This window comes from Ochotona curzoniae, unplaced genomic scaffold, assembly GCF_017591425.1.
Source record: "Ochotona curzoniae isolate NIBS_2020 unplaced genomic scaffold, NIBS_Ocur_1.0 contig_66, whole genome shotgun sequence".
Classification (NCBI taxonomy): Eukaryota; Metazoa; Chordata; class Mammalia; order Lagomorpha; family Ochotonidae; genus Ochotona; species Ochotona curzoniae.
In genome coordinates this window covers 22,101,777-22,125,171 of record NW_024466512.1, presented here as the reverse complement: position 1 = coordinate 22,125,171, position 23,395 = coordinate 22,101,777, and the positions used below count along the sequence as shown (strand labels likewise).

At 41.9% G+C, this 23,395-nt stretch overlaps 1 protein-coding gene across 4 annotated transcripts in view; it reads left to right on the top strand.

Moving 5' to 3' along the window:
* The window catches only part of SLF2 (SMC5-SMC6 complex localization factor 2), a 46,927-nt gene extending 23,532 nt beyond the window's left edge, over positions 1 to 23,395 (top strand). For 3 of the 4 annotated variants that reach the window (XM_040992294.1, XM_040992296.1, XM_040992297.1), the window contains 9 exons: positions 1,668 to 1,770; positions 3,515 to 3,691; positions 6,491 to 6,588; positions 7,133 to 7,220; positions 9,723 to 9,854; positions 11,146 to 11,223; positions 14,229 to 14,315; positions 17,462 to 17,530; positions 20,127 to 23,395. In XM_040992294.1, coding sequence (XP_040848228.1) covers positions 1,668 to 1,770; positions 3,515 to 3,691; positions 6,491 to 6,588; positions 7,133 to 7,220; positions 9,723 to 9,854; positions 11,146 to 11,223; positions 14,229 to 14,315; positions 17,462 to 17,530; positions 20,127 to 20,162 — 868 coding nt within the window. In that variant the 3' untranslated portion in view covers positions 20,163 to 23,395. The remainder of the gene's footprint in view (positions 1 to 1,667; positions 1,771 to 3,514; positions 3,692 to 6,490; positions 6,589 to 7,132; positions 7,221 to 9,722; positions 9,855 to 11,145; positions 11,224 to 14,228; positions 14,316 to 17,461; positions 17,531 to 20,126) is intronic. The other variant, XM_040992295.1, reaches the window with a different exon arrangement.

Sequence of the window (23,395 nt, the reverse complement as noted above, 5' to 3'; positions counted from 1 at the left end):
CCAGCATACTATATGGGCATCGGTTAGTGTCCCTGCTGCTCTGCTTCCCATCCAGCTTCCTGGTTGTGGCCTGGAAAGAAGAGGAGGATGGTCTAGTTATTTGTTTGAAAGGCAGAGTTAGAGAAACAAAGGGAGAGATCTTCCTTCCACTGGCTCACTACCTGCATGGCTACAGTGGCTGATTGCCTATACTGAATTCAGAAGTCAGGAACTACATCCAGGTCTCCCAATGAGTGATAGGACTTGAGCCATCTGCTGTTTTCCCAGGTGCATTAAAAGGAGGCTGGAGTGTCTGGGGCCATAGCTTAGTGGCTAAATCCTTGCCTTGCGTGTGCCAGGATCCCATATGGGTGTTAGTTCGTGTCCTAGCTGCTCCACTTTCCTTCCAGCTTCCTGCTTGTGTCCTGGGAAAGCAGTTGAGGAGAGCCCAAAGCCTTGGGACCCTGCACCTGTGTAGGAGACCCGGAAGAAGCTCCTGGTTCTTGGCTTCAGATCAGCTCAGTTCTGGCCATTTGGCCACTTGGGGAGTGAGCTAGCGGATGGAAGATCTTTCTCCCTGTAAAATCTGCGTTTCTGATCAAAATAAATAAATCTTTAAAAAAAAAAAAAAAAAGAGGGAGCTGGATCAGAAGTGTAACAGCTGACACCGGTGTCCATGTTGAATGCCAGCACTGCAAGCTTTTACTTGCTGCAACCATTGCCAGCCTCTTTAACTCTGCATTTGAAATAGATACAATTAAAAAAAAAAAGGCAACTACATTACAGGCATCCCATATAGGTGCCAGTTCTAGTCCTGGCTGCTCCACTTCCTATCCAGTTTCCTGCTTGTGACCTGGAAAACCAACAGAGGTTTACCCAGGTCCTTGGAGTCCTGTACCTGCATGGGAGACCTGGATGAGGCTCCTGGCTCCTGGCTTCAGATCTGCTCAGCTTCCCACTGTTGCAGTCATTTGGGATGAACCAATGGATGGAGGATCTCTGTCTCCTTCTCTCTGTAAATCTGCCTTTCAAATAAAAATAAATTTTAAAAAAATTGGGGGGGAAGTAAAAATAACTTCTTTATTTGAACTGACTTTTTTTCCAGCTATTTGAGACATAGAACATGTGCCTGGGAAAGAAATAGAGCCCCCTATCTGCTGTTCCCTTCCCAAATGGCCTGTAGCCGGGAATCGGGTCATGTCCCACAAATGAGTGGTAGTGCCCCTAAGGCTTAAGCTGCTCCCTGATGCCTCCAACGGTTACTATTAGCAGTGCAATGAAATGCCTGTTGCAATAGAACCTACTCACTGTTTTTTTCAGTCAGGGCTCCAGATACAACTTTTCTAGTTTTGCTGGTGTTCATACACTTATACTTTATAGCAAGTTTTCTACACAGGTGGATTTGAAATAAAAATGTTTGCACATGGTTTGGAGTCCAGATTCAGGAAGGGAGAATTCAGGTGCTAAGGGATACTAATAGAACTCTCTTCTTGACCATTGTTCCACTAGAAATACAATGTAGTTTTAGTCCCAAATCCGAGACATCTTCAAACCTTCATGGAAAGTGCATATTATGAAAAAAATTGTTATAAGCATTTTCTGCACCAGATTTTCATCAGTTCTTAAACTGAATAATTATTTTGCATCAAATTTCCTAATCATGCATTGCTTTATTCACTTCCCGATAGTTCTGAAACTCAGACAGCATCAGCAGAAAAAGATAATGAAGGTTCATCTTGTAAGCCAATTTTCTCAACTCTTCCTGAAACCAACATTTTAAATGTCGTTAAGGTAAGAAAAAACTTTTTTGTATTTCTTTAACCCAGAGCTAGAACCATTTTAGTTTTGGTGTAGCAATTAAAGAAGAAAATCACTAGTGTCTTACAGTATGATTTTACTGGTATCTTACCAAGTGAAAATTATGAGTAAATATCTTAGTATTAAAGCTTTTACTTGGTTTTATTTTTGTTCTGATATTAAAAGTAGAAGGCAACTTTAGGTTATATTTCCTTTTTTTAATTTTTTTTGTTAAGATTTATTTTATTTTTATTGGAAAGGCAGATATACAGAAAGGAGGAGAGACAGAGAGGAAGATCTTCCATCCACTGATTGACTCCCCAAGTGGTCACAATGGCCGGAACTGCACTGATCCAAAGCCAGGAAATAAGAGCCTCTTCTGGGTTTCCCACATGGGTGCAGGACCTCAAGGCTTTGTGCCATCCTCGACTGTTTTCCCAGGCCACAAGCAGAGAGCTAAATGGGAAGTGGGGCTGCCAGGATACAAACTGGCACTTGTATGGGATACTGGTGCATGCAAGGCAAGGACTTTAGCCGTTAGGCTACCATACCAGGCCTGTTATATTTCATTTTAAAACCAGTTTTTTCCGCTAGACTGGCTGTTTTTATGCCTGCTTGGTCTTTTTAAATTATTATTTATATGAAAGCAAGACAGGGGGAATGTGAACTCTCAACAACTGGTTATTCCCCAAACATTGGCAGTGGGACTGAGGAAGAGGAGCAAAGCCAGGAAGTAGCTGGAATTCAATCCAGGTCTCTCCTGTGGGTGGCAGGAGGTCTGTCACTAAAGTCATCAATCACTGTTGCTTACAAGGTTTGCATGGCCAGCAAGCTGGAATCGGGACTGGAGGTTTACAGTGGATCCAGGCATTGTGATATGGGACACAGTTGCCCAGTTGACAGCCTCACTGTTAGGCCAAATGCAATATAACTTAGTGATCAAGAATTCATAAAAATGTTAAGATAGTAAATGTTTATTTGCTAAATCAGTGATACTGAACCATCAAAATCTTGAAAGTGGAACGTATTTTTTGTAGAATTATTTGAAATGCAGAGTTGTAGAGAGAGGGAGAGATATTTAGAGATATTTTATCTGTAGTTTCACTCCCTACATGACCATAGCAACTGGGGCTGCACCAGGCCAACACCAGGAGTCAGAAGCTGCTTTTCCTGGACCATCAGCAGGAAGCTGGTAGAGCACCCAGGGCTCAAACCTGCATGCACATGAATGCCAACATCGCACACTGCGGCTAGAAATGGAAAATATTTAACTGAGCTTTAGATATCATGGGCGCTTCTTGCTGCTTGTTTTTATATATCTGATATTTATTTTCTAAATAATTTTCTTTTGCATCCTGTGCCAGATTTTTTTTTTTTTTTAATTTTACTCATTTGGAGGAAGACAAGGAGAGATCTTCTATTTGCTGATTCACTCCCACTTTTCTACTCCTAAATGGCCACAATCGGTATGGTTGGCCTAGGCTGAATTGAAGAGTCAGATACTCCATCCAGGCCTCCCACTTTGGGCAAGAGCCCAGATAATTGGGCCATCTTCTGCTGCCTTTCCAGGCACATTAGCAAAGAGCTGGAATGGAAGTGCTGGTGCACAGAGTTGGAATACAGGGATACCAGACAGTGATTTAACCTGCTGTGCTAGCCCCGTCAAAAGATTTTTAAATTGAAATTCTTCAAGTGAAGCGTATCTTCTGAAGTTGTCTTGTCTGCATTTGTGTTCAAGTTTCTAGGCTTGTGTACATCCATCCATCCAGAAGGTTACCAGGATCGTGAGATAATGCTGCTGATTGTGATGTTGTTTAAAATGAGTTTGGAGAAACAACTGAAGCAGATTCCCCTTGTGGACTTTCAGAGCCTACTGATAAATCTGATGAAAAACATCAGAGATTGGAACACAAAGGTAACATTATTTAAAACCTTTGTACAGGCTTTTTGTATAGCGTCATGATTTGACTTACCGTGTATACAAAAGTCATAATGTTTCTTAGCTCAGTTAATATCTTTGCCAAATCAAAAGTGGATTGGGGAATGGATTGTTTGCTAGAACTGTGTTTAAATTCATACCAGAGGGCCCGGCGCGGTGGCTCAAGTGGTTAAAGGTCCTCGCCTTGCACGCCCGGGATCCCATATGGGCGCCGGTTCTAATCCCGGCAGCTCCGCTTCCCTTCCAGCTCCCTGCCTGTGGCCTGGGAAAGCAGTCGAGGACGGCCCAAAGCTTTGGGAACCTGCACCTGCGTGGGAGACCCGGAAGAGGCTCCTGGCTTCGGATCGGCATAGCATCGGCCCGTTGTGCTCACTTGGGGAGTGAATCATCGGACGGAAGATCTTCCTCTCTGTCTCTCCTCTCTGTATATCCGCCTTTCCAAGAAAAAATAATAAAAATAAATCTTAAAAAAAAAAAAAAAAGATTTAAAAAAAAAAAAAATTCATACCAGAATCCTTTCAGAAACTATTCATTCAGCAAAATTGTGTTTATTAGGGTTTTTTGATTAATAAACAGCTGAAGTTTTTGAAAGGTTTGTTAAAGATTTATTTATTTTTATTACAAAGTCAGATATACAGAGAGGAGGATCTTCCATCCGATGATTCACTCCCCAAGTGACCGCAACGGCCGGTGCTCCGCCAATCCAAAGCCAGGAGCCAGGAACCTCCTCTGGGTCTCCCATGTGGGTGCAGAGTCCCAAAGATTTGTGCCGTCCTTGATTGCTTTCCCAGGCCACAAGCAGGGAGCAGATGGGAAGCAGAGCTGCCAGGATTAGAACCGGCGCCCTATGGGATCCCAGGGCATTCAAGGCGAGGACTTTAGCCGCTAGGCCACACTGCCAGGCCCTGATATCATGAATTTAAATACAATTCTAGCAAACAGTGCATTTCTTAATCTAATATAGGTGCTAGAGATTTGGCTGTGGAAAAAGAAAAAAAAAAACCAATGCTCTTATCCTCAAGGGGCTTTGTACTTGTTAGAGGTCAAAAAGTAAATGTGGATTGAATTATCATGTCAAGTTACAATTTATTTATTTTTGAAGTGTCTGTATTTGAAAGAGTGGCAGAGAAGTAAAAGAGATATTGACTCTTCATTCACTCCCCAGATAGCCTCAAGAGTCAGGGCTGGGCCAACCCAAAGCAAGGAGTTTCTTCCAGGTCTCCCACGTGGGTGGCATGAGTCCCAAGCACTGGGTCATCTTCTGCTGCTTTCCCCAGGCCATTAGCAGGAAGCTGGAGTGGATGGAACAGCCAGGACAAAAACTGGTGCCCATATTGGATCCAGGCATCACAGATAGCAGCCATCCCCATCAAGCTGTAATGTAGAGGGTAACATGGGTAACAGGGTTGTGGAACCTTTCTTCTACCAAAGAACATCTATTTATTTTAGCATGATGCGCAGACCATACCAAATGATCAACTTAAAGTATTAGCCTGCTAGGGTTTTTTTGCTTTGACAGGGCCAGAGCAAACGATTCTATGGGGTTTATCAGTCAGTCCAAAACTCCCTACCCTGAACTGCAGGCAGTAGCAACACCAGGATTATGCTGTTCTGTTTGGTGTGAAGCATTAGAAGAAAGCCTTTCTGACATGACTTTAGAGCAGAGACCTAAATGAAGTGATGGATAGAGATCTGCAGCAGGAATTTAAGTTGAACTTCTGCAGCCATAGAGAGCAAACATGCATCATCTTTGTTAGTTAGATCTTCCTGAAAATCATGTTTCTCAGCTTTCTTTGATGGGACATTTAAAACATGTCCATGTTCTCCCAGGAAAAGCTGATTAGAGGAAAAGATATGCTGGAGCACAAAATAGGAAAGCCAGGTGGAATTCTGACAAACGTATCTATAGTCTGTTTAAGACCTGTTAGAGACTGGCATGGTAGCCTAGCAGCTAGTCATCCACCTGCAAGTGCTGGCATTCCCACATGGGCACTAATTCAAGTCCCAGTTTTTTGCTTGTGCCCTGGGAAAGCAGCAGAAGATGATTCAAGTCCCCCCTGAACCCATGTAGAAAGCCCAAAAGAAGCTACTGGCTCCTGGCTTCAGATTGGCTCAGTTCTGGCCATTGCTGCCTAATTTAGGGAGTGAACCAGCGGATGGAAGATCTCCTTCTCTATCTCTGCCTTTCTCTGAGGGTCTTCCTTTCAAATAAAAATAATCTTAAAAAAAAATGACCCGTTTAAAACTGAATATATGGACCCAGTGCAGTGGCCTAGTGGCTAAAGTCTTTGCCTTGAATCCGCTGTAATCCCATATGGGCGCTGGTTCTAATCCTGGCAGCTCCACTTCCCATCCCGCTCCCTGCTTGTGGCCTGGGAAAGCAGTCAAGGATGGCACAAAACCTTGGGACTGTGCACCTGCATGGGAGACCTAGAAGAAGTTCCTGGCTCCTGGTTTTGGATCGGCACAGCACCGACCATTGGCAGTCATTTGGGGAGTGAATCATCGGACGGAAGATCTTCCTCTCTTTCTCTCCTCCTCTTTGTATGACTTTCCAATAAAAATAAGTAAATCTAAAAAAAATAAAATAAAACTAAATCTGTATCTTGTGTACATTTTAGCAGTTTCTAGACTCCATACTGTTACTGAAAGAGAGGGCCCTGTATTTTGTAATAGTCTTTGTATTAGGACAGGAAGAAATATAAATGACCTATTAGATGCTTGATCCTGCCGTCTTGTTTGAAAAAGAAATCTCACTTGTTCTTCTTGGGTCAGGTGCCTGAACTCTGTCGGGGCATAAATGAGCTCTCAAGTCATCCTCACAACCTACTGTGGATGGTACAGCTGGTCCCCAACTGGACCTCCCGTGGAAGGTATTGAAAAGTGAGAAACACTAAGAAAATGTATAAAGCTTATGTTAATGAACTGCTTTAAAAGTGTTTATTTTCATTCATTCTTTATGAAATCAAAGCCTTTTATTTCATGTTCAGTTCATACTTATGGAAAAAGGCACTTGGGCTGATTGTTAACTTGGATTATTCTATAATAGTCTTGATTTTTAATTTAGCTGTCGACATAATACATGTGACACAAATAAAAAACAAATGAATTAGCTTGCTTGCTTTAACGCAAAGATTATTCCACCAATAGTATGGGTTTTCTTTCAGTAAATCAACACAAAGATAAAGCCTTTTACTGACTTGTTAAGCTTCAGGCAGCTCTTTCTAACTTTAAATGCAAAATATTTTACATAAATTATTTCGCCGTTCATTAATAACTTTGTGTTTTTACATAGCCTTCTCTTGAAACATTACCTGTGTTTCCAATTAGAACTAGAAGTCTCTTTGGCTTATTGATTTGCTTCTCAGACAGTATTGATTAAGATACATTCTAACAACTTTTGAATTCTAATTCTAGGCAACTGAGACAGTACCTCAGTCTGGTGATTATTTCAAAGCTTCTGGATGAGAAACCTGAAGATGTCCCTAATGCCAGTAATCTGCAGGTATAAATGCACTTTTTGTTTTGAATAAATGAGAGAGATACTGAAGTCTAGAGAAAGTAGCAACTTGTGCCCTTTTTGATCGCATGGTTTAATAGGAATTCGTTCAAGTACTAGTTCCGTAGTGAGTATTTCACGTATAAACATGTTGTGTGGAAGCTAATGGGAGTCTTTTTTTTTTTTTTACAGTAATAGCACTAATGTGGATACCCTTTAATAAGTTTCAAAACTCACCATAGACTGTGATCCTGTTTAAATTGTAGTTCAGGTTTAAATTGTAGTACTTGTTATTTTCCCAGGTCTTAAGGATTTTATTTTTTAAGGTTTATTTATCTACCTGATGGGCTAGAATTCCAAACAGGTTTCCCAGGTTAATGGCAAGGACCCAAATACCAGCCATCCTCTCCTATTTTCTCGAGTACATTGGCAAGGAGCTAGATTCAAAGTAGAGCAGCCAAGACTTGAACCGGCACTCAAATAGAATGCCAGCATCACAGGTGGCGGCTTAACTTGCTGTACCACCACATTGGCTTCAGTCTTAGAGATTAAAAAACGAATGAAGTAAAGACTCTTCCTGTGAAGACATGCTCTATGAGTGAGCTGTTGTAAATTAGTCTGGTAAAAACAGTGATGGAACTATGTGTACGGTGCTCTGAAGTGATGACTAATGGGGACAGCTGGTTTCTGCTTTACTAAAGATTTTGTCCTAGAGCTGAGCTACCAGGTTAAATAGCAAATAACAGTCAGTCCCCTGAGTGACATTTACTGCTATCAAAAGAGATCCAAAGATAGAACTTCTACTGTTTGCCTGCTAGCTCTGTGTTCTTTACCTTAAAAAAAAAAAAAAAAAGTTTTATTGGAAAAGCAGATTTACAGAGAAGTAGAGACAAAGATCTTCCATCCACTAGTTTACTCCCTGAATGGCCTCAACAGCTGGAGCTGATCTGATCCGAAACCAGGAGCCAGGAACTTCTTTCAGGTCTCCCACATGGGTGCAGGGTCCCAAGGCTTTGGGCCATCTTCCACTGCTTTCTCAGGCCACAAACAGGGAGCTGGATGGGAAGTGGAGCAGCTGGGATACAAACAGAAATCCATATGGGATCTCAGCACTTTCAAGGGGAGGATTAGCCAATGGAGCCATCGCCACAGGCTCTTCTGTTTTGTTCATATAAAACAAAACTGTATGAATAATTAACCCTCAGTCTCATTGATTTAACTTATACAGTATAGTTATGAGTTTCACAAAGCTTTTTTGTAATGCTTTTTAAATTTTTTTAAATCTATTTCACTTATTTGAAAAGTAGAGATACAGCTCTCCATCTGCTAGTTCATTCTCTAAATTCCCCAACTCAATCTAGACCAAGCTGAATCCAAATCTTCCACGTGAGTGACAGGGAACACCACTCCCTGTTACCTGCCAGGGTGCACATGAGCAGGCAGCCAGAATCAGAAGCAAAGCTGGGACTCAAACCCAAACAAACTAACAGGGATATAGGTATCCAAAGCAACATCTTAGCTACTATAACAAACACCTTTAATGCTTCTCCCCAAACCTGGGCCCGGTGTGGTGGCCTAGCAGCTAAAGTCCTCGCCTTGAACATGCCAGGATCCCATATGGGCGCCAGTTCTAATTCCAGTGACCCCGCTTGCCATCAGCTCCCTGCTTGTGGCCTGGGAAAGTAGTTGAGGACAGCCCAGAGCCTTGGGACCCTGCACCCACGTGGGAGACCTAAAGGAAGTTCCTGGCTCCCAGCTTCAGATTGGTGCAACACCAGCCATTGTAGTCACTTGGGGCACTTGGGAGTAAATGTAAATCATCAAACGGAAGATCATCGTCTGTCTCCCTTCCTCTCTGTATATATCTGACTTTGCAATAAAAATAAATCTTAAAAAAAAAAACGTAAGTGATTCTTATACTTAAAGAGGTTCAGCATTGCTGATTTTCAAATAATTTTGCAGAGAAATAATTTTCTGTCATCTTCCATCATTTGGTCTCCTAAGCATTTATCCTAAATTACAAATGTTAGATCTGTAATAAATTCATTTTTAAGCAATTCAAAACTTGATTTTTTTTTTCTTTTTGAGGTTTATTTATTTATGTAATTGAAGGAGTAGGTGAAAGGGGAGAGAAAGAGATCTTCCCTCCACTGGTTTGCTCCCAAACTGGCTGTAAAAGCTAGTGTTGGCCAAGTCAAAGATAGGAACAGCTTCTGAGTCTCCCACATGGGTGCAGGGGCCCAAGGACTTGAATCATCCTCTTTTGGTTTTCCAGACACATTAGCAGGGAACTGGATATGGGTCTCAAACCACACCCATATGGGATACAAGCATTGCTGGTAACAGTTTAACTGTGCCACACTGCCGGCCCTGAAATTAAAGACTTAGGTAAAAAGGAAATGGACATTATTGTACTACTAAGAAAACTGAAAGGCATAATGAACAGAGGAAACACTGGGAAATATGTTACTTAGTATTTACTGTTCTTTGTCTACTTTCTTCTAATAGATATCAGTCCTACATCGCTATCTTATGCAAATGAAGCCTTCAAATTTGCTAAAGAAAATGGTCTTGAAGAAAAAGGCTGAACAACCAAATGGCACGGTTGATGAAGGTCTTCATTTAGAACTTGAAAAGCAGGTATGTAAGACTAAATATCAACAAGTAAAAAGAACTGATACCAACTTTAAAATTTTAAGATTTATTGGAGAGTCTTAACAGCAGATCTTCCATTTGCTCATTTACTCCCCAAATGGCTTGCAACGTCCAGAGCAGGGCCAGACCAAACCCAGGAGCCTCAAATCCCATCTGGTCTCCCACGTAGTTGGAGACTCCCAGGTAGTTGGGCCATCTCCAGTGCTTACTCAGACACGTTAGTAGGAAGCTGCGTCAGAACTGGAACAGCTGGGACTCAGCTGGCACTGATGGGAATGCTGGTATTGCAGGCAGCAGTTTAACTCATTGCGCCACGATGTAGGACCATTGTGAAATTCTTTGGTAATCTTGAAAGTCAATAATGTAGGTAAGAATAGTGGTAATTTAGTACTGGGAGGTTTTTTGGGTTTTTTTATTTGTTTTTGTAGCCATTGTGCTACAGAGTATTGAGGTGTCAGATGGCAGAAAGGATGCATTTCAGTTAGAAATCAAAGCCTAAATTAGGGCCCAGCGGCATGGCCTAGTGGCTAAAGTCCTCACCTTGAACGCGTTAGGATCCCATATGAGCACCGGTTCTAATCCCGGCTGCTACACTTCCCATCCCGCTCCCTGCTTGTGGCCTGGGAAAGCAGTGGAGGACAGCCCAAAGCCTTGGGGCCCTGCACCCGCGTGGGAGACCCGGAAGAGGTTCCTGGTTCCCAGCTTCGGATCGGCACAGCACCGGCCATTGCAGTCACTTGGGGAGTGAATCATTGTACGGAAGATCTTCCTCTCTTTCTCTCCTCCTCTCTGTATATCTGGCTTTGTAATAAAAATAAATAAATCTTTTTTTTAAAAAAAAAAGGCCTAAATTAAATGACTGTGTGAAATCAATTTTTATTTGAAAGGCAGATTTACAGAAAGAGAGACAGAGATCTCCAACCTGCTGGCTCACTCCCCAAATGGCCGCAACAGCTGGAGCTGTTCCGAGTCAAAGCTCGGAGCCAAGGGCTTCCTCTGGGTCTCCCACCCGTGTACAGGGCATCTAGGACTTGAATCATCCTCTACCGCTTTCCCAGGCCATAAGCAGGACACTGAATGGGAAGTAGAGCAGCCAGGACATGAACCGGTGCCCATGTAGAATGCCGGCCCTTGGTTAAATGCTTGTCTTTTGCTTGCTTCTCAGCCTGGTTACCTTTAGCAAATCCTTTATGTTTCCTGGGCAACATTTGTAATGTATGAACTGGAATAACGTTTACCTATTTCATTGATATTGTTTTATTCATTTCTCTAACAGGCATATTACTTGACCTACATCCTTCTTCATTTAGTTGGTGAAGTTAGTTGTTCTCATTCTTTTTCCTCCGGGCAACGGGTAGGTAATCTTTATTGTTATTTTTATTTTTAAGTGTCGCTACTGATGGAATGAATAGACATATTTGATTCATTTCTTAGTTATTCCATTCCCTACTTTAACACTTAGGGTTAACAAACTATGGCCCACAGCCAGATCCCCTTCACAATCTCATGTGACCTATGAACTAGGAGTTGTTTAAATATTTTTGAATCTTTGGGAAAAAAATTAAAAGAACAATATTTTTTAAGATTCAGTCAGTCCTTTCAGTGACATTTGCTGCTATCAAAAGAGATCTGAAGATAGAACTTTTACTATTGACCTAATTGGCTAATCCTCCCCTTGAAAGTGCTTAATTTTCATTGCCAAGTCAAATATACAGAGAGGAGGAGAAACAGAAAGATCTTCCATCTGCTAGTTCATTCCCAAAGTAGCCACAACGACTGGAGCTGAGCCGATCCCTGGCCAGGAGCTTCTCCTGGGTCCCCGATGCTGGTGCAGGATCCCAAGGCGTTGGGGTATCTTCTAATGCTTTCGCAGGCCACAAGCAGGGAGCTGGAGCAGCCGGGATACTAACCGGAGCCCATATCAGATTCTGGGCATGCTAGGCAAAGACTTTAGCCACTAGGCTGCTGCGCAGGGCTTAAGAATAATTTTTAATGACAAGAAGATTATGTGAAATTTTAATTTTGATGTTTAAATAAAATTTTATCGGACCTTCTACCCAGTGAAAAACTTACTATTCAGTGTGGTAGGAAGGACATAAGACTGGTTTTGCACTTTTGTAGATGCTACTGTACTTAGGAAACGCTTTTTTGCTCTTGTGAATAGAAGCTAACATGGTTATTCATTTGGAGTGATCTTTTTTAAAGATTTATTATTTTCATTTGAAAAGCAGATTTACTGAGATAATGAGAGAGATAGATATGTCTTGGATCTTCTGATTCACTCCCCAAGTGGCTGCAACAGAGCTAAGTCTATCCGAAGCCAGGAGCCAGGAGCTTCTTCCGGGTCTCCCATGAAGGTACAGGGTCCCAAGGCATTGAACCATCCTCCACTGCTTTCCCAGGCCACAAGCAGGGAACTGAATGGGAAGTAGAGCAACCAGGACACAAACTAGACCCATATTGGAATCCCAGCCCTTGAAAGGGGAAGATGAGCCAATTGAGCCAGTGTCCCAGGTCCTTGCAGTGGATTTTTTTTTCTTTATTTTTGAAGTCTTTGCATAGTTAATTAGGGCAAAAAGGTTCAAGGGCTACAGGAAAGTAGGTAAGACTATTATTTCCACGTTGATTTTTTTTTTTTCATGTATCGGGGGTAAAGGGGGAGATAAAGGGAAAAGCCCCACCTAGTCTCCCACCCATCCCAGGTGTCTGATGTGGGGCATGCTCAGAGGTCTTACTCAAGTGGTTTTGATAGTTCAGCAGTTATGAATTGCTGCCAACCTCGCCATTCCAAACATATGATGAGGTTACTGAAGAATCCACTAATTGACATAATCCATCTTAGAATCTCCGTTTGCCCAGTTTTTCACTGGCAACATATGGCTGAGGTGGTTGATTGACTTGTTCTGTCCTCTGTCTTTTCATGGTTATGTTCTGAGTCTGGCTGTTCAATTGGGGAAATCCCCAGAGAAACTTTGTCTGAGGTGTTCCCAGACCAGGTTCTTGTATGTACTTGCAAGTACAGGGCCCGGTATAGTCCGTCTCCTCAATCAGCTGGTGGTTGCAATTGCTGGATTGGTTCTGTTTCCAGCGCTGTCTTCCACTGGAACCAGTGGGTGTTGCAATCCATCCTGGTTCTGCCCAGCACACACTCGGCCCTCACATAAACCAGTGGGAGCTGCAGCCTAGTCGGAGCGAACCACAATAACCCCCACCAGGCCCACCCCTACCCTGGTTTGCCAGTATGTGTAGCAGACTAGTCCAGTCTGTCCCACAATCCATTCAGCTCTCATACATGTCAGTGGGTATTGAAGCCTAGTTCGACTCAACCAGCCCGACAATCCAGCCCTGACACATGCTGTTGGGTGCCTTTCTGTCTAGCCACCCTAGCCCCTGGCCTGGTTTTCATGCCCTCCCATGGGTGTGGTGACCCAAGAGGGAGGAGCCCACCATTTCCCTCCCAGGCCACTCCCATTCCCAGATTATGCACTCTACAAGTGGTTCTGCAGTTTAACTTGACAGAATTAGTCTCCAGTGCCAGCGTCTGCCAGCTGATGCTGTGGCTAAGCCCGACCATCCCTCAGCCACTCTAATTTTTGTTCCTTGCAGTGATCTTAAATAGCCTTTTATTTTATTTCGTTCACCACAGACTTTTTAAAAGTGACCTCAAGGGGCCCCACACAATAGTCTAGTGATTAAACCTCGCCTTACAAGCATTGGGATCACATATGGGCACTGACTTATATCCTAGCTTCTCTACTTTCCATCCAGCTCCTTGCTTGTGGCCTGGGAAAGCAGTAGGGAATGACCCAAATCATTAGTCCCCTGCACCCACCTAGGAGACGAGAAGAAGCTCCTGGCTCCTGGCGTCGGATTGACTCAGCCCTGGGCATTGTGGCCACTTGGGGAATGAATCAGCAGATGGAAGATTTTTTCTCTCTGTCTCTCCTGCTCTCTGAAAATCTGCCTTTCCAATCAAAATAAATAAATCTTTTTTTTTTAAGTGCACTCATTGGTTTTTCAAATAATTGTGATCCACTATTAGTAAAAACTTACTTTGTTACTAAAGGAAAAGTGCTATTCCATTATTCTAGAGAATGTGTAAAAGCAACAGCCTCTTCACGTTTCTGAGTGTCACAGTATCACCTGGTCTGAGCTAAGCAACTTGTATTTTGTGCTTTTTTTTTTTAACTTTAAAGCAATAAACCCAACAACCTTATTTTCACTGATAACAGCTCCTTGTGTGTTGGCTGAGTAGCATCAGAAATCGTTAAATGATAGATTTTTTTAATGACTTGGTTGTTCAAACTGTGTCATGTTTGTTAATTTGTTATTTTCATCTGTTGTGCTTGTTTTACACAGAAACACTTCGTGCTACTCTGTGGAGCTTTGGAAAAGCATGTCAAGTGTGATATCAGGGAAGATGCAAGGCTTTTTTATAGAACTAAGGTAAGTTCCTGTTTAATTTTGGTTAGAGTAATATTGAAGAACAGAAACATGTGAGCCTCTAAAAAAAGTACATAAAGAGTGAGTTTGGCTTAGCAGTCAAATCACCATTTGAGGGGCTGGCATTACATATTGCAGGGCTTGAGTTTAGTCACAGCTCTACTCTGAATTTCAGTATGAGCACCCTGGAACACAGTAGGTGATGGCTCAAGTGCTTGGGTCCCTGACATACAGGTCAGGAGATCCAGGACCTGGTTTACATCTGGTCCAGCCCCAGTGAGTTTGACCAGTTTATTAGAGATTACTCACCCTCTCTGCCTTTCAAATAGTAAAATAAATAACAAAAATTTTAAGATTAGAAATACATATTTGGGCTGACGCAGTGGCCTAACAACTCAAGTCCTTGCCTTGAACGCACCAAGATCCCATAAAAGCGCCAGTTCTAATCCCGACAGCTCTGCTTCCCATCCAGCTCCCTGCTTGTGGCCTGGGAAAGCAGTCAAACACAGCCCAAAGCTGGCACCCTGCACCGCGTGAGAGACGTAGAAGAGCTCCTGGCTTCAGATTGGCTCAGCTCTAACTGTAGTGGCTGCTTGGGAAGTAAACCATCAAATGGAAGATCTTCCTCTCTGTCTCTCCTCCTCCGTGTATATCTGACTTTGCAACAACAAAATAAATAAAGAAATATTTTATTTTAAAAAGAAGTGAAAGGAAAGGGCCCAACACAATACGCTATTGGCTAAGATCCTCGCCTTGCATGGGCCAAGATCCCATACAGACACCGGTTCATGTCCCAGCTGCTACACTTCCCATCCAGCTCCCTGCTTGTGGCCTGGGAAAGCAGTGAAGGATGGCCCAAAGCCTTGGGATCCTGCACCTGTGTGGAAGACCTGCAGGAAGCTCCTGGTTCCTGTCGTCAGATTGACTCAGCTCCAACATTACAGCCACAATGGAAGATCTTTCTCTCTGTCTCAGCTCTCCATAAAACCTGCCTTTCCAATAAAAAATAAATAATTTTTAAAAGATTTATTTTATTTTTATTGCAAAGTCGGATACACAGAGAGGAGGAGAGACAGAGAAGATCTTCCATCTGATGATTAACCACCCCCCAAATGACCACTGTGGCCAGTGCTGTGCTGATCCGAGGCCAGGATCCAGGAACTTCCTCCAGATCTCCCACATGGGTACAGGAACCCAAGACCTTGGGCCATCCTCAGCTGCTTTCCCAGGCTATAAGAAGGGAGCTGGATGGGAAGTGGGCCTGCCAGGATTAGAACCGGTGCCCTTATGGAATCCTGGTGCGTGCAAGGCGAGGACTTTAGCTGCTAGGTCCCCACGCAGGGCCAAAGTAAATTTTTTTTTTAAAGATTTATTTTTATTGGAAAGGCAGATATACAGAGAGGAGAGACAGAGAGGAAGATCTTCATCCGATGATTCACTCCCCAAGTGAGCGCAACAGCCGATGCTATGCCGATCCGAAGCCAGGAGCCTCTTCCGGGTCTCCCACGTGGGTGCAGGGTCCCACAGCTTTGGGCCGTGCTCAACTGCTTTCCCGGGCCATAGGAGGGGAGCTGAAAGGGAAGCGGGGCTGCCGGGATTAGAACCGGCGCCCAAATGGGATCCCGGGCGTGCAAGGTGAGGACCTTAACCACTGCGTCACCACGCCAGGCCCCAAAGTAAATATTTTTAAAAAGAAATAAAATGAAAGGAAAAATCTCAATGCAAATACATCTTTGGGGTTTTTTTGTTTGTTGGTTGTGTGTTTTTAGTTGTATTTATCTTTCTGTTTGAAAGGTAGATTTACAGAAAGGAGAGACATAGAGAGGTGTTACTGGTTCACTCCCCAAATGGCCACAATGGGCAGAGCTGAGGTGACCTGAAGCTGGGAGCCAGGAACTTCAGGTCTCCCACGTAGGTGCTGGGGTCCAAAGACTTGGTCCGTTTTTCTCTACTTTCCCAGGCCAGGGAAAGTAGGCAAGGAGCTAGATCTGAAGTGGAGCAGCCGGGACTTGAATCGGTGCCCATATGAGATGCTGGTACTGCAAACACAGAATTAGCCCACTGAGCTACTGCACCGGCCCCAGCTTTTTTTTTTTCTTAAAGGTTTTACATTCTCAAAAAAAAAAAAAACAATAGAAAAGCCAAGTATATGAGGTTGGAGTAGGGAAGCCTCCATAGTATAAATTAGTATATGAAAAAGACTAGCTTTTCCTGAAACATTAAAATGAGTCAATAATTCTGCACAACTTTTTTTTTTAAGTCTCTATTTTGGCTTTTAATACCCAGCTGATACTTCGTGACTCTTATGTTTGCATAGTCAGTGAATGTAAAACTCAACTTTGTAACTTAATATCTTAACAAGAATTAGTTATAAATATTAATCATTGGCACAATGCCTGTTTGCATTTGGCATATGTACGTGATCTACACACATCTTAGCCAATGAATGGAAGGCCACTATCTCTCCCTATGTAGTTCTACCTTTCAAATAATAAATCTTTGAAAGAAAATGTGAATTCCTTTAAAGGCAGGGAATGTTCTTCTGGATGATCTTTAACAGCTCTCAGGAAAATTGAATTCTAAGCAGTCAATATTTTAGATGATGATGATGATAAAGGAAAGTTTCATTAATTGCTGTTATTTGAAAGCCCCTCCAGGGGCCCGGCCTAACGGTTCAGGTCCTCGCCTTGAACACGCCAGGATCCCATATGGGCGCCGGTTCTGATCCCAGCAGCTCCACTTCCCACCCTGGTCCCTGCTTGTGGCCTAGGAAAGCAGTCGAGGACGGCCCAGAGCATAGCGACCCTGTACCCGTGTGGGAGACCTGGAAGAGGCTCCTGGCTCCTGGCTTCAGATCGGTGTAGTACCAGCCGTTCGTTCTCACTTAGGGAGTGAATCATGGGACAGAAGATCTTCCTCTCTGCCTCTCCTCCTCTCTGTGTATCTAACCTTCCAATAAAAATAAATAAATCTTTTAAAAAAAATATGAAAGCCCCTCCAAATGATAAATGATGTGTTTTCTCTTTCATGACAAAAGTCAAATTGAATGTGGGCCTGTCACAGCTGTCAGATCTTCTGAATCCAGTGTTACATTGATGATTATGGAAATGTTTTGATCTGATCCCTTTCCCCTTTTTGATATTTTTAAGGTGAAAGACTTGGTTGCCAGGATACATGGAAAATGGCAGGAAATAATCCAGAACTGCCGGCCTATTCAGGTGTCATTAAGTTCTTTTATTTATTCTTAATAGTTTTGGTAATGATACTCTTTGCACTGTTTGAAACCAAGTTTAACAGGACACTTGCTTCTAGTTGTTTTAAAATGAACCGGAAATGCCAACATAAGGTACATATATGGTTTGTCTTTCGGTTTTGTTTTCTTTGTTTCCAGGAGTGACTGAACACACTTTAAAATGTTACATTTCATCAGGTGGAGGTTATTTATGGGAAATACTCCTCTTAAAAGCACTATTAAGATACAATTGCATACCGTACTTCTCACCCAGTTAAAGTATATAGTAATTTTGAATATATTCAGAGTTGTGCATGCCATCACATTTGGAACATTATGTTACCCAGAAAGAAGTCACATTCGCCCTCCACACTCATTTCCCTCCTGACTCTTGCCAAGCCCTGGCCAAGCACTGTTCTCCTTGCTCTGTCTAGATTTGCCTAACCAAGATATTTCCTGTAACTGAGATATACCTTTTATGACCAGCAGCTGTCATGTAATGTGATTGATAAGTGAATACATGTAACACATATGTGCTTTGTATGTCAAAAATATCTCATCATATGGCTATGTCAAATTATCCACTTATTAGATAGATGTTTAAGTTTCCATACCCTGGCTTTTACAAATAGTGCCTTCATGAATATTTGAACACCAGTATTTATGTGAATAAAAATTTTCCAATGAAAGTATTGAGCATACACCTGAGAGTGAAATTGCTGAATCATATGGTAATTGTGTTTTCTGTGTTTTAAGGAACTCACAGATGTGTGAATATTGTAATTTCTTCCCATTGTTCTTATGTACTGTGGTTTCTGCTTGCATTTCTTTACTGTTTAGTGATACTCAATATCTTCTGATGTGCTAGTAGCTATTTGTAAGGCTTTGGATTGTAGTGTTTATAAACTCCAAGTTCTTTTATTTTTTTTTTTTAATACTTATTTTATTGCAAAGTCAGATACACAGAGAGCAGGAGAGACAGAGAGGAAGTTCTTCTGTCCCATGATTCTCTCCCCAAGTAGCTGCAATGGCTAGAGCTGCGCCAATCTGAAACCAGGAGCCTGGAGCCTGCAGGTGCATGAAGGTGCAGGGTTTCAAGGCCTTGGGCCGTCCTTGACTGCTTTCCCAGGAGCTGGATGGGAAGCAGAACTGTCGAGATTAGAACGGCACCCATATGGGATCCCAGTATATGCAAGGCGAGAACTTTAGCCGCTAGGCTACCATGCAGGCCCTCTCTCTAAGTTCTAAATACAAGTTCCTTATAAGGCAAATAATTAGCAATATTTGTGTCCCAGTCTGTGGGTTGTATTGTCATTGTCTTGATGGCATCATTTGTAGGCATCATTTATAGTACATATTTTTAGTTGTAATGGAATTCACTTTATCACCTTTTTTTTTTGTTTTGTTTTGTTTTTGTTTCTGTCAGTTACATCTTTGGTGTTGCATCTAAGGAACAACCTAAGGAAGAACCTTTGCCTGAGAGACGTTTTTAACATATGCAGAATCAGTTTGCCCTCCTGTTTACGAACCAGCTAGTGTGTGGCTGTCTAAGATGATGCTTGCTACAGGCATCAAGTGTGGACTTGCAGACATGCAGGTTCTGACTACTGAGGATGCACTTGGGACCTGTGGCACTCTGCGTCTCTGACAAGCCCTCCAGCTGATGCCAGCCAGCACTACTAGTGCAGTGACCCAGCTTTGAATAGCCAGGCCTTGGAAGTTGCCTGTGCTTATAGCAAAATAACAGGAGCACTTAATATTATCTAGGAATCATAACCTCACTATAACTCTTGCTGTGGGTGACCTTCACAAGATACGCACATATAACCTCATAGAGGCTTCTTAGAGAAAGCACAAAATTATGTGTTATTTTCTTAGTTTCTATTATCAATAGATGTTTTTAGGCTGATCATCTGTATTGAGATGGCGTCAAAACTGAAAAAAAAAATGACAAAACTTGGCATTAATCAGTTTAAAATTGTACTTAAGGGCCTGGCGCTGTGACCTAGCAGCTAAAGTCCTCGCCTTGCACGCGCCAGGATTCCATAAGGGCACCGGTTCTAATCCCAGCAGCCCTGCTTCCCATCCAGCTCCCTGCTTGTAGCCTGGAAAAACAGTTGAAGACAGCACAAAGCCTTGGAACCCTGCACCTGCATGGGAGACCTGGAAGAGACTGTGGGCTCCTGGCTTCGGATTGGCTCAGCTCTGGCTGTTGCGGCCTCTTGGGGAGTGAATCAACAGACAGAAGATCTTCCTCTCTGTCTCTCCTCCTCTCTGTGTATCTAACTTTGCAATAAAAATAATTAAATACATCTTTTAGAAGATGTATATATTTTTTTTAAATTATATTTACATGTGCTTAAGTGTACCCTGTTTGAGCAAAAAAAGCTTACTGTAAAAAAAGCTTACTGTACTTATTAATTGTTAACCACAAAATGTGAAGTTTTAATCTGATTTTAGAAGTATATAATATTGTATTACTTTCATTATCGAGACCCGTTTTGTGTATTTATTAGTTTTATAAGGAAGCATAAGTCAATTAAATTTTCCTTTATCCTGTTTTCCTCCCTTTTTTGTTCTAGGGGCAGCTTCATGACTTCTGGGTACCAGATTCCTAACAGCAGTTATAGCAGCCAAAGTGTGAACCAAGAGAAATTCAAAAGAGCCTTTCTGAAAGGAGCAGAAAGGTTGCTACAGAATCCAGTGGGATGCTACAAAAACATACAGCACATGTGCCATATGAATACCCTGTGTGAAGCTGGTAATGAAGAAACTGCCATTTCTGAAGCAGATGTGAAATGGGTCTGCTTAATTTTTAAGGCAGCTGACCCTTTGGAAGAACAGTTCTGTACGAAGAGGGTCAGTGTTGCAGTAAATAGTCACTTATCTAACCTGCTTTTAATAACTTCTCTTGTTATATTGGAAACCTGTCATCTCCTTTTAGAAGGTATGGTGGCACTTGGTTAATCACAGGAAATGTGGATAAAATGAATTTGGACCAACCTGAGTTTTACTCGAAAACCAAGATTAAGTACCAGTTGAGTTTAATTTTCCCACCTGGCTATTTCAGAATACAAGGGAAAGCATAGACAAAGTTTAGTAATAAAACATAAATCTCTCCTGTAATTCTGGTAAATCACAGAGAGGTTTGAATCCATGCATTTTAAATCCACTGTTCAAGACTATAAATGATAGGTTTTTAAAATACATTTAAACAGGCTGAAGCAGAAGTTTGGTATATTGTCAGATTCCTTTAAGGGAAAAAGATGCTGTATAAATTAATGGCTGGTTTTATGCCAAAACATCCTTACCACATTTGTTTTATATTTCTTTTAAGTGCATATATATATATATATATTTTCTAATACTGGTTAAATTTTAAATTCTTGTCTTAGCATTCTGGCCCTTGCAAACTATATTACAGAAGTCTATATTGTAGATGTTTAAAAATCTGGGGAAGTTTTAAAAAAAAAAAAAACTTTTTTCCATTGAGTATGTAACGTTGGCAGAAACCTGGGCTAGGTAGTGTTGGGATTCTGTGTGTGTGTGTGTGTGTGTGTGCAAGTATGTGTGCAGTCGTGTGCTTGTGTCTTGGAATTGTTGCACTTGAATACCACAGCTGCTCTAAATTCTTAAACACTGGAAAGCCATCCTTTGGTTTCAATGGTGGTGGGTTAGAGGTGCATCTGGTTTTAGGCCAAGGGACCTTCAGAGCCTTTGGCTGTAGCAGACTCTTCCCAGCCAACTGAAAACATTTCTCTGATTGACTGAATGCCCTTTTGAGAGGGATTTGTTGCCTGAAAGAATGCCACCTGTTGTTGCTGTTGTGTTGTTCTTTGAGTGTTGGCTGTGGTGACCTGCTTTCTTGAGCATTCTCGTGTCTCCATGGGGGCAAAGATGGTGGAGAAAGGAGGAGCCAGACCTGACACTTATGATTTGAGAGGGGGAAAAATAAATTTTGAAAACTCACTTTCTACCTCTAAATTGAGGCTTAAGAGTAAAAAACTTTGTATCTTAAGTTTATCTTTTAAAATAGTATCAGTAATTTTTGAGCTCATGTTAAGCATTGGGCAGTTAGAGATTTTATAGGGAGGACTAATGAAGTTTCCAAGAGCCCAGGCCCAACTAAGGAGGCTCCAAGAGTCAGCCCAACAAAAGATTTTTATTCTGTGCTGAGTTTACTGGTAAGAATATTATCTTGATACTACCTCTCAAGGGTATTGTTACAAAATGCCACTTAAGATTGAAGGGATAGATACAAAGAGTTGTATTTGACAGTAGCTTGAAACTCTGGCATCTATCTGCCCAGCAATGGGAGCTTTCACGCTGTAATTTAAGACTTTGTAGATACATTATTTGTGTGTAATTTTGTAAGTGTTCATATTTTTCTCGTTTTGCATTGTGTAAAGTGTACAAAATCTCAACGTATAAAATACTGCTTATATTGCTTATAATTACAGTGTGTAAATATTTTCTAATCCTGTACATTAATGGGGGACAAGTGGGTTATGCAGGTTTTTTTTTTTAAGTGACCCTTTTGTATTGCAGTTTCCAGAGGTAACTGTCCATCAGTTTAAAACCACTTTGATACATTTTTATTTAACAGTTCCAATAAGAAAAAAGAATCTATTTTTACTTGTCTTCATCAAAGAAAAATCTCCATCTGTCCCTTTAAAGCCAACGGCCAGACATCAGGTTAGGCCTTTGCATTTCTGACTTGCGGGTGGAAAGCTCCAGTCTCCAGGTCATAGTCCAGTCAGTATTTACATTTGAGTTCTCATGAAAATTATGTGATTCTCTGTTAACACAAATAGCCCATGTTTTTCCTCCCAAATCAAGTATTTTCCTTCTCTCTCTTGAGCCCCCATTTTTGTCTCCCTTCAGCTGTTGTTGCCCAGTGAATGGGACAGTGGAGAGGCAGAAAATGTCCATTGCACAGAAAATGTCAGGCCCACTTCAGGACTTGGCAAACAAAGCTTGCACTGAGCGGTTGTGTGTTTGGCAGTGTTACTGTGCCAAAATATCACCTTGTCTAATTTTTTTTTTTTTTTTTGGAGATGTATGTCAAGCTAATTACCCTTACTGCAAGCTAAAAGTTAAGGTACTTGTGCTTATACTTTTGTGTGTAACTGTTTGCTTTTTTGAAACTGCTTTTCTTGTATCTGAAAATAGAATTCTCTTAGTGATACCAAGTTAAGAGGCTCTTCATGCACAAAATGCATCTAGGAAGCAGCAAAGTGACAGCATTTGTCCATTTTCCATCAATCTCCTGATGGCACTGGTGCCTTTGTCACCTTTTTGAAGGCTGGCATTTTAGGTGCAAGTAGTATCTTCCTTTGAACTTTACAGAAATCTCCCCAGATGTAGAAGCTAGAAAACAGCATGTTGTCATCCAGGCTTTTGGTTTTTTTTTATCAAAACAAATAATAGTTGGTGGGAACTGGCCAGTAGTAATTATGTGTGGAATCTTTAAAGAAAGAATAATTCCAAACTTTAAAACCTAAACAACTGTAAATGCTTCGTGGATGAGGGTCTCAGTTGGGGAATTCGAGGCTGACAGTCCTGGTTTGTCTCCTGGGAGACAGTGGGGTCCGGGCGCTGGGCGTGTAGAGAGCCAGCATGATCTGTGGTGGCGATTTCTTACTCATCAACAGTGTTGGTGCACCTCCTTTCCGTGTGTTTGTTTTCCCTGAGCAGTTCTATCAGCCATTTAATCCATCAGCGCGCTTCAACAGCCAGTAATTGCAGGTTTCCTTCCTCGTTCCTTTTTTTTTTTTAAGATTTTACACTACATCTTGTTTAAAGTCCTATGAATGTATGCGTGTGTTATTAAACTGCTTTTTCTCAGTTT